This window comes from Xiphophorus maculatus, chromosome 2 (genome assembly GCF_002775205.1).
Source record: "Xiphophorus maculatus strain JP 163 A chromosome 2, X_maculatus-5.0-male, whole genome shotgun sequence".
NCBI classification, from domain to species: domain Eukaryota; kingdom Metazoa; phylum Chordata; class Actinopteri; order Cyprinodontiformes; family Poeciliidae; genus Xiphophorus; species Xiphophorus maculatus.
Window position 1 is genome coordinate 15,669,116 of NC_036444.1, and position 11,239 is coordinate 15,680,354.

Sequence of the window (11,239 nt, forward strand, 5' to 3'; positions counted from 1 at the left end):
TTAAGTTTTATCTGTCACAGTTACCAAATAAAATTAGCCACTCACTTCAGTGCCACCTTTGTTTTTCTTTGTATCAGATGAATGAGGAAATCAATTTTTTCAATCACCTTTTATTCAGCCAGAAAACAGCCATTTCTGGTTTGTCTCATTATCTCTAATAACTGGAGTTTTGCAAAGCTTCTCTAGGATCAGACGTGTGAATAATACCTGTCAGAGAAATTAGAAGATTATTTGAACTGGGTAAGGTGAAAAGCACTGCTAGTTTCATTCCATTCTTCTCTATCTATGTGTTGAAATGTGATCCCAAGACTTAAAACACCTGAAAGGATCTAAGGGAGTTCAGTAATCCTCATTATGAAGAAACTGGATGACCCAATCATAGGAGATGGTACAGTTATTGAAATTCTTCGAAGATAGAAAAACAGATTACATAACCACCGCGTACCAGTTCTGTACCCATGGGCATGTTTGCACAGTTAATGCATTCCTATAAGCATGCCATTATCTCTTAATCCGACATGAAAACTTATGCATGAAAGACCATAATATGCTGAGTGCTTATGATGTCTGTGTCTTGGTTTGCAAATGCTCATTTCAGATACTCTGGGCAAGCTTAGTAATATCAACTTTCTGGTTAAAGCAGTTCCCCTGAAATGAAAGTAGACATAATGATGTTTGTGACATCTTCGAAACAAACTTGTCTCAACATTATATACCCTCGGGTAAAGCAAAGATATTGAATGTGTCTTGTCCTCATCTAGACAGTGGTTTTCAGTGAGTTCTTGCGAAACATTAGTCTCAGATTGTCCTTCACAGTTGAGCAGAGAGGTGATTTCCAATTACTGTAGGAAAACAGTGTGTAATAAGTCACAATAACAAGATCTGAACTTCAATTGAATTTCATTTGTTCCACTCCATTGCTTATCATGATTCAGTACATTTCTTTTTCCCTTTAAATTTCATTAGTGTGTGTTTAAAATAAGTTCTTGCAAACGTTTATGATACATTACACTCATTTTGACTAATCTGATGGGGTGAAAAGATAGAAAAAAAGGACTTGAGTTTTACAGTTTATTCCATGGATTTTCAAAAGGTTGTGAAAGCAATGTTGTTTTTAAAAAAGTGTACAGCTTGTGCCCTCTACAGGCTGTATCAGATTCTTACACCAGTTAGATTAGCCACAATCGCTCCTATAATTCGAAATGACATTTGGGAAAAAAATGTCTTCAAGTTTTGCTTTATAGTTACACTTTCATGTGTAACTGAATAGATTCATTTACTACTTTAACTGAGTAAAATATGACTGTTTTGAGGAAAAAAAACAGTTCTTAAAGTGGAAGTTTATAACAAACCTTTAATTGTGCTTATTTTCCAACAATAGCTTCCCTCAACATGGGTATCCTGAAAGCACTCAAAATCGTTTGATAAATAAATTATTTCGAACACATCAAGGGTACAAATCTTAAAATATAAAGATTCCCTGCTTTCTCAAAACATGATCTAAAAAATTATAATCAATGGATCAAATAGAGGGATGTGTCCCATTCTGGGATATTTCACATAAGGGTTACCTTTTTTGGGGGGGGGTCTGTGTGTGTTTCTTTAGGTCCTCTTTCCCCAGTTCCTCTGGCTGTGACCCAAAAACCAGGGTCAACACCACCTCCAAACTTATGTCTGAATTCCTACAATACTTCCCAAAGGAAGAGTGGAAAAAAAGAGAGAACTGCTGGATAAGTATGAAGGTCTATTGATGAGATTTATGCCTGTATTTAGTGTGAAACTACAATTAAATATCCATAACGGCCCTGAATGTGGTTTTATGGAGATACCAAATACAATATGGAAGCAACTGTAAAACATTGGGCATCTGTATAAGTGATTCTCCGACATTGGTTTACACTTAGATGCAAGATTGTGTCATATTTTTTGGTCTGTTTTCTCAACGCCTCTAACCTGTGGTTTTGTTTTCTGCTTTGCTCCCATCTGCACTGCGAGCAACTAGAAATTAACCAGAGCTGAATAAAGAATGTACAAACTGAACAGAAATGACAAGGGCTAATGCCTAGAAGGCAGGCCAGCCTGGTGTCAGTCCAGGTCTGAGCTCCCTCTGGACGGTTGGAGTAGATGGTGCTGGGGATGTTTCTGCAGAACTGCTCTAGCAGTGTGAGGGCGGGATATCACTGGTCTCTGGAGGATTTTTGACATCTTTTGCTTGGAGGTCAAAGGTAGACTGGACCTGTCCATAACCGCACTGAAAGATAATACAAGTAAAAGTTCTAATCATAAGAAAAAAAAATTCTGCTCTAAAAAAAATATTTATATGTAAAATTGAAACATTTATGGTTCACAAATCTTTTTGTCTTGTTAACTATATTGACAATTTATTTGCTAAAGACACATATTTTAAAAATATGCTTTTTAACTGGCACTTGTTGTAATTACACCTCCTCAACTGAAGACCTAAAAGATGTGATTTTGTATTTGAGAAGTTGCAAAATCTCATTTCTGGACAAAGAAATGAAAAATTATCAAATATTCACTGGTGTTAAATAAGCACAGCATCAGTACAAAAACACATATCTGCGCATTATTTATTTGAAAGACAGCTTGTCTTTTATTTTGGAACAAAAGTCAACTTTGACATTTTTTTAATATATAAGTAAAACACACTAAAATCTAATATGGTTAAGATTAATTTTAAATAAATGGAATACCTAAAACGGAAGAAACATTTAAAGCACAAAACTATGAATCATACAAAACTAAGGAAAAAATAAAAGAAATAGACAGATTTTTTGGAATCTGAATAGTAATTTCAAAGAAATCTGAGCTGATGACCAATGGTAGGGATTCATGTAATGATTTTGAACACCTAATAAAGTTGATGCCAATTGAAAAACAATTCTCCATTTGCAATAGTGTCTGGATGTTCACAGTTAATAAAGTTTTCAACAGATGCAAATTAAATAAATGGTATCCTTGTTTAAATTGGAGTTTAACAATTTAAACAAAACAATATAAAAATCAGCCTAAAAAATAACTGTTATTATTGTCATACCTTGAAATCACTGGTCCTTCACATGGATAACTTTTCAGAGGTGGATGGGGTGAGTAAGTGGCCCTTGCCAAATGTCTCTTGGACGTCAGTTCTGTTTCTGTTGCAACTGACGTTGTTTGAGGGGCCAAGTCTTTTCTGCCGAGCTGCTCTGGATGGGGCAGGGAGAGACGAAGCTTACGGGCACGAATGCCTGGCAGCTTCGTGTTCATGGGAGCTGCAGTGACATGAACAGGAGGAGAAGGACAAGGTGTGGTGACTGTAGACAGGGATAGTGGGACCATGTTGGGGAAAGATGCTTCTTGCTGATTCAGGTCTGACAACAATAAGAAAGAAAAATCCTTTTTAACTGTTACAGTTTGAGTAATCACGTATATAAATGTAAAAAGTAGTTACTTTAGTTGTTTTATGGATTCAATATTTCACCTGGGGAAAGAGACTGAAATGATGAGTCTGGTGAGCCAGTAGCTAAGCCGTCACAGAGTTTGTCTTCTTCTTGATCTTCGTCACTACTGTCGCTCTTCATACCACCAAAGTCTTCTTCTTCCTCCTCCTCCTCACTTTCGTGCTCTTTTTCATCAGAATGGTGAATAACCAGGACCCGTGGCAATCGCTCTTTCTCTATAATTGCTAGATGTCTGGAAAACAAGTTAGAAAAAATACAGCAGTAGTTCCCAAATGTTTCATGATCTCTTCCACAAAATAACATGATCAGTGAGCACAGCTACAATTAGTTGAGGTATGCAATGGGGATGCATAATATAATAAGAAATAATGTAATTGTAATATGATATAATATTTCAATGACAAATAAATACACATTTAACACCCCTTTCTTTTTCATGTCAACTTGCCTTTTTCAGAAACCATTTACAGACACAGCTAGTGGTTATTTTAACGTGTATAACCTCAACAGATTCACATTGATGAGCTCCATTGTTTTGTTCTATGATATTTACAGAAAAAGATCCATTTTATGAGGAATGTCTTGAAAAAGATTTTGTGTCTCCAGATCTCATAATAATACAAATCTCATTCCTTTTTTTAAAAGTATCTTGCAATAAACGGGCTCCCAGATTAAGAAAAATAATTTACCGTTCAGACATTTATTGCCAGATTTCATACTAATAAATGGTAAATGGGTTTTACTTGTACAGCACTTTATCAAGTCCAGAGGAGCCCAAAGTGCTTCACATTACATTCAGCCATTCACACAGTGACTACACTGTAGTCACAGTTGTTCTGAGGGAGTCTGACAGAAGTAAAGCTGCCATGCACTGGTATCACCGGACCTTCTGACCGCCACCAGCAGGCAAGGCAGGTGAAATTGCAGGATGAAATCCTACCACAATCACTCCATAAGATAAGATAACTAATATATTTTGAGCCAAGTGAGAAAATATTTACATCTCAGTGTATTTATGAGCACAGGTAGTTCCTACCCCTGGGTTTCCAAGTGTGCCCTGAAAGATCTCTGTTTTCTTCTTCTTTAGCGCTTTCTCTACCTCATGGATAAAACACCCTCCCCTTGTAAAGATATGGTTAAAGGCTAAAAATGTGATTCAACCACATCTGAAATGAGACGTGAGCCAGAGGCTAACACAAAAAGGCTTTTACAATATTAAGCTAAGAGCATAAATAAAAGTGAGGTTTGCAATCAATTTTTACTTGCTGTGTTGTTCCCTCCAGGCCCGCAGCTCTGCAAACACATTGACACGCTCTTCAGGATCAGGCTCCTTTAGGTCATACGTGTGTTCTGGCACATAGATGGGAAGGTCGCAAGGGATCAAAGAGGATCTGGTTGGTGCCGTCTAAGAGACAGCAGAGAGAGATAGCAGGTATTTTTGTTTTACTGTGAGCTTACTTTTTGTACTGTATCAGACCAGTAGCAATTTTCATCTGTATTGTTTTGATCAGTGATTGAGTGTATTGATTTGGGGAGTCAGATAGATGCATTGTTTCTCACGTTCAACTTTTCTCTCCTTGCTCGAACAGCCTGCACAGGATTCCCACAAAACAGGATCTTGCCAGCTCCTCCACCAACCAGCAGATGAGAGAGAGACAGCAGGAAATTACAAATGCATCTTGCAAAGTGATACAACGAGAGCCTCTTGGTGGCACTGTTAGGCCAGGGTGGCTGCTGTTTGGATTGTTTACTGTTCATGCGTTTCAAAACAGAACAGCAGATATCACTAAAACTAAATGAATGTCAGGATTAACCAATGCTGAGCCACACCGTGCGTAAGGGCGCTGGTTTCTGCTTCTACTGATGCTACATCAGAGTCTGAAGACGTTGGTCTTGATCCCGGAGAGGAAAGAACTTTGTGCCCGGTCGCCACTATGGGCCTCATGTTTGCAGACGACGTAGGTCTGACACCCGAAGGACCAGTAATGTGTGCACAATAACGTAGATGGCTTGCTATCTTTTCTACAAATTGAGAAGTTAGATGTCAATTAAACAGAGACATTTGCAATCAAATATATTGCATAAAGATGTGCATTCAAACATTTATTTTATTTTATTTTTACCAGCAGTCTTGAAAGAGTTGGACTCTTGAAAAGACATTCCTAGAATGTCCCAGTCTTCCTGCGTGGTGCTGCAGCAGGTCAACTTGTCCTCCTCCACCTTCACATCATCTAGGTAACGCAACTGAGGGACCAACTCCCTCACTGCTGCTCTGTAATTATACTCTTCAGCCTAAGCAAAGGAGAGAAAACAATGACGAGGAGAGACGATGTAAATGTAGGGGACACATCTGTGTTTCACCTCAAAATTTATTAAGAAGAAAATATTTAAAGATCGACACATAATTATGTTTCCAAAGGGTCCAGTCAAAGTTTAAATCTATGTCCAGTATCATTTCCTTTCTGGCTCACAATTTTTCAATGACATTGTGTTGGTCTGACACATAAAATCAGACCAACACAATTGTCTGATTAATTAATAATTAATTAATTAATAAATATGCAAGTTCCAATGAGGCTCTTTTGTCAGACTAAAAGTACCTGTTGCAAATAAGAAACTTTAAGCAGGTATCAAATATAGTTTTAACTAGGCCCACTTTTCTCGATTAAAACCGTTTCTGTTTTTTGGTCTGATGAATATTTTTGAACATTTCCTGCGTTTAGTCTAAAAGTATCTGAATCTAATGTCTGGAACAGGTTATTACTAGATGGAAATGATGTACTGCACTCAATGTTGATTTGCAAAGGCACACCCTTGCAAATTCATTGCACAGTGAATTTCTTAGCTACCGAGAAATCAAACTGGGGCTCATCACTCCTGGCTTTCACTAAATCGCACAGATGCTGTGAATAAAAAAAGAAAGAGAGACCGGCAAGGATAAAACCAAAAAGAAAGAGGGAAGAGAAAGATCATCTAACAGAGAGGAAGTGAGCGGATGTGTGCATTTGTGTGTGTTGGAAAGAGAGACAGAGAGAGAAGTGTTGATTTGGGGGGAGAGAGAGCAAACCCAAGAATCCCACAATTACTACAAAGCACATGCCTAATGCATATTCAGCTCAGCATCTCCACTCATTGCCCTAGTTTCCTAATTAATGCTCCACTGGTGGGTGTAAATAAACACATTCACAAAGGTCCAAAAAACTCACAGCTAAATGCGGCTTGGTATTGTGCATCCAGGAAAATAACAGCGGCATAGAGAGTTGATTTATCTGCTTGACATTTAGAGTGTATTGCCCTGTTCACAGTGAGATTTTGTTCTGCAACATCACAACAAACCTGTTGTTCGCTATGATGCATCTCTGTAAAACGCTGTCAGCTATTCAACTGTTAAGTTTTGGGTTTTGATATCTTTTGTGTGGCCAGAGCAGATCGCCACAAATACTTTCATGTGCCAGCACACCGACAGCCTGCGAGCACAGGAGACACTGGTGGATGATCACAGGCACGAGCTGCATTTGCAAGCAGGCTTTTACAACACCAACTGAATACAACACTTCCTGTTTAGGAGCTCTGCCCAGCTCCTTGCACAAGACTTATTCAACTCCAACCGTTCACAGGCTTCTTTTAGATTTTGCCAGACTACTGCCACTTTGATAACTTCACCCTCTTGGGGGAAATTTAACTTGAGAAATCCTAAAATACAGTAAACATACGCAGAGTACATTTTCAAATGTATATTGTCAAGTGGTTGATGCACAAAACAAAGCATTTGGACTTTTGGTCCTTTACATGTTACTGATTCTAGCGAAAAGCAACAAACAATATTACAATGTACATGATAAGCCAGGACAATTCTTATCATGTGGAAAAATGCAAAGTTAAATATATACAGACTGATTTAGTTGCATGCTAAAAAATACCAAAAGAAATTCCCTACCTGAGGGGAAGCAGGGTTAGGGCGTTTGCTCACAGGGTTCCCCTCCAGGGTGAGAGTTTGGAGATTGGGACACAAACCCAAATACTGAATCTGGATAAGGTCGTCCACACAGTTCCCTTCCAAATCTAAAAGCTGCAGGTTCTCCAGCATGGGAACCTGACTTAGGTCGGACACATTGTTATAGGGTAGGTAGAGCTCCTGAAGCAGGAACAAGGATCACAGAAAGTGAACACATTGAGCAAGTTTAAATATAGAACCTTGGAAATATGTAAAAAAAAAATATATATATTCACATCTCGTAAAAGTTTTTACATTTGTGTCACATTACAACAATTTCAATGTATTTTATTAGAATTTTATGTGATAGACCAACACAAAGTAGAGCAAAATCCTGTAGTTAAGCAAAAAAGGTTGAATAGTAGTTAATATTTTCTGCAAATTTTAATTTGAAAACTGTGCCATTTATTCAGCCCTCCGGAATTAACACTTTGTAAAACCACCATTCACGGCAATTCAATGCAACTACAAGTGAAGGTCTTTTGGGCGGTCTCTCTCCACCAGTTCTGCATATCTAGAGATTTTCCTCATTCTTCTCTTCAAAACAGCTGAAGCTCAGTCAGAGTTGATGGAGAGCATCTGGGAACTTCTGTCTGCAAGTCTTCTCAGAGATCCTCAACTGGATTGAGACCAGGAATCCTCAAATCCAGGCCTCGAAGGCCGGTGTCCTGCAGGATTTAGATGTGTCTCTGCCTCATCATACCTGAGTCACATACAGTTTGTTATCGCTCACAAACCTCTGCTGTTTTCTGCAAATTTTACTTTGAGTTGTTCTATCACATTCAAGGTTTTTTTTGTTGTTGTAACTGAAGAGAAGTTCCTGCATTACAGATACTTTTGCAAGGATCTTTACTAACAACAATAAATGCTGATCACAGTATTAGTTTTTAAGCAATCTTCTATGACTGTTATAATCTACCTTAAGAGAATCAAAAGTAGAAATGCCGCTTAAGTCTTGAAGGCAACAGTGAGACATCCACAGCACCTGCAGGTGGGACAGGGTGGTTCCCAGGTCTCTAGAGAGACAGAGCAGCACAAAGTAGAGGGACAGGCAGCGTAAGGAGATGATACTGCTGTCAATAATGAGAAAGACCAGCTAAGTTTCATTTTAGAAATTTTTTCCATTGGAAATTCTATTTTGCTTTTCTTCTACGAATCTACCCCTATTGTACATTTTAAAAGAAGTCAGCTTTAAAATATATCTAACCCTGGATTATGCTCTCTGCTACAGCTCCCTTAACCGTGAGCAGGAAGCGCTATCAGAGGCAGCACGTGTCCAACTGGCTCTGCTCCACTGGTCTCAGGGTGGAGCAGACAAATCTTTAACTTTTTGTTTGCTCTTTTTTAATCTTCCAGACATTTCTCAAATTATAACCAGAGATTTCAATGGCCCAGATGCAGCCTTCTGATGTGGCAGGACAATCTAAAATAAAAAAAAAAAGTGGACGATATTTTCCGTCCTTTTCTTTGAGTGTGAAATGAATACATTTGAAATGTGATACGAAACAAAACCCCGTCTATTGTGTCATTGTGAAACAGGTGGTGAAGCTTAAACACGTGTATCGGTAGTATCTCCAAGATTGCAGGAAACAGCACACCTCTGGTAGTCTGGTTTACAAGCTGCAAACTGCACATCCTGTATTGTGGGAGAAATGGTGGAAATGTCGGAGTAAAGTACAACAGATTATAACAGCTGCACAACAGCGCAGCATTCCAGTGAACACCAACCTTCTAGATGCATTGTCTAACTCAGAGGACCATTTTTCATAGCTCAATAAGTGAAGCTTAGCAGTGAATCCCCAATCATTTCCCCCTTCTCTTGATTAAGTCATAGATGTTTTAAGAGAAATATATAAATGTTAAAAAGTCAAGCAGCGGGTTTTACTTTTGGCTAAAGGGTGAAATCCTTCTTGAATAGTATGGAAGCTGTAATGATGATTTACTGTAATTAATTTCCCTCACATACTAAGCAAAGAAAGAAGATAACATCAGTGTTTTAGTACCTACCTCAATGACATGATGAAGCTGTTGTTCATTTTCAGCTGCTCTAATCTGGGCAAGTAAGCACCTGCAAGAAAAACTGATAAGCAAAGCCATATTTCTGTCACTTTTAATGACAGATGTATGTTGTATTTCAATACAGAAATTTCCCTCATTTTCAGTTCATATCTTCAAAAGTTTAGTCCTCCCCAATCCCTATGTTAAAGGAAACATGACTAAAATATGAACCTTGTGAACTGTACATACAGTTTCCATCAATCATGAACTCATGATGAAATCTAGGATTTTTGAGAGAACAAAGATGAATGCAGTAAACATTTTCCTTTTCAGTTATCACTGTAGACATCTAAATCTGCCTGATGGAACTGTCTTTTTCTAAAGCAAACAGCTAGAACAAGTAGAGGCGTTGTTGTTTCCAAAAAGGCTTGATTGAAAGGCCTATAATACGGCTTGAACGTAAGTTATTTCTCACCAAAGTCACCCAGTGTATTTTCTTGGGTGTCTACGCAGATCTCCAGATGGTTCACAAGAGAGAGGTCATGAGTACCACACAACAGTTTCTGTAGAGGGACAAAAATAGTAGACATGCCATACCATAACAATGCAGCTAAATTATATGTCTCCAAAATCTTAATTCTCTAAATGGTACCATAAATGTGGTGTGAAGGTTTTTTTGTCTGGCCACATCAACTTTAAACACCACCAACAGTTCTCTCATAATAGTGCCTTGCAATAAGTATTCACACCCCTTGAACTTTCTCACATTTGTCAGATTAAAGCCACAAACTGAACTGTATCGTGGGAAGATTTTATGTGATAAACCAGCACAAAATATTGTATAAAAGTGAAGTTCCAGAAAATGATACATGGTTTTTAAAAACATTTTTAACAAAAAATACAAAAAAGAAATGTGCATTTCAGCATCTTGTCAGAGATTCAGTTTCAGAATTGTACTTTGTATTGGTCTATGACATGAAATCCTTGTAATGTATGTGACAAAATAGGGACAAGTTCAAAGGGTATCAATATCTTTGCAAGGCACTGTAATTCTACGCAGCAAATCCTTAAAAGAAGATGTGTTTTATAGACTGCACACAAGTAACATGAATGTTTGTCCATTAAGATATAAAATGGTTGATTTTAAGGTGTTTTTGACAGACAGCGTACCAATCTTTTTGGAGAAAGGTATGGTTCCACTGCTTTGTCTGGGTCTTGATTCGGTTTACAGGCAGGAGTTGGGTTGATGCTCCCTGAACCGCTCAGCTCAGTCACTTGAACCCGTGCTGTACCAGGCCGGACCTCCAGGACCACAGAGTCATGACACACACTCATTTCTCACGACAATCTGAAGAAAGAAGCCATGAACAATAATTATGAAGCGAACGTTTATGAAAGATTTTTCTAACAGTTAACTGTAAACAAAGTAACAGTGCGCTGTACGTAAATTATATAAAGTTAGATATTTTTACCTGACGCAAGGAGTAGTCTTGTCAATACAGTTTACAGATCATCTAAACAGACAAAAGTTTACTTGGCAACCGGGGTCAACTTCCTGGATACGAACCCGTGGCTCATTGGGATATGTAGTTCCCGTTCGCCATATGAAACGTTCAGGCTACCAGTCGGGGAAACAGAAAAGTGCTCACTATTAAGTTAAATATTTATTAAAAATGTATTGTATTTTAAAATGTGAGCATAGCAAACGTTATGCATCCTGAAAATGTGACAGTTTTCGATTACCATAAATATTTGACTGTATGCTTTCTAGTTACAACTGTATATG

The 11,239-nt window shown here is 38.0% G+C and overlaps 1 protein-coding gene across 1 annotated transcript; it reads right to left on the reverse strand.

The window, feature by feature from the left end:
• Positions 1-1,334: 1,334 nt before the first annotated feature.
• On the reverse strand, positions 1,335-11,005 carry lrrc56 (leucine rich repeat containing 56). The gene is made up of 13 exons (XM_014472444.2): positions 10,926-11,005; positions 10,624-10,801; positions 9,929-10,016; positions 9,463-9,535; positions 8,375-8,471; positions 7,399-7,596; positions 5,585-5,753; positions 5,292-5,483; positions 5,022-5,089; positions 4,724-4,866; positions 3,482-3,693; positions 3,059-3,371; positions 1,335-2,251 (listed from the first exon to the last, which is right to left on the reverse strand). Exons 2-13 carry the CDS (start codon positions 10,786-10,788, stop codon positions 2,086-2,088), a joined length of 1,884 nt encoding a protein of 627 aa, XP_014327930.1. The 5' UTR covers positions 10,789-10,801; positions 10,926-11,005; the 3' UTR covers positions 1,335-2,085.
• Positions 11,006-11,239: the final 234 nt, after the last annotated feature.

What these genes read in the sequence shown, in the direction of transcription:
- lrrc56 (XM_014472444.2), bottom strand. Translation starts at nt 10,788, where the DNA reads ATGAGTGTGTGTCATGACTCTGTGGTCCTGGAGGTCCGGCCTGGTACA. An exon ending in AGCTTCATCATGTCATTGAG is followed by an intron (nt 8,472 to 9,462) that starts GTAGGTACTAAA and finishes CTGTCTCTCTAG; the next exon opens with AGACCTGGGAACCACCCTGT. An exon ending in CTAACCCTGCTTCCCCTCAG is followed by an intron (nt 5,754 to 7,398) that starts GTAGGGAATTTC and finishes TCCTTTGCTTAG; the next exon opens with GCTGAAGAGTATAATTACAG.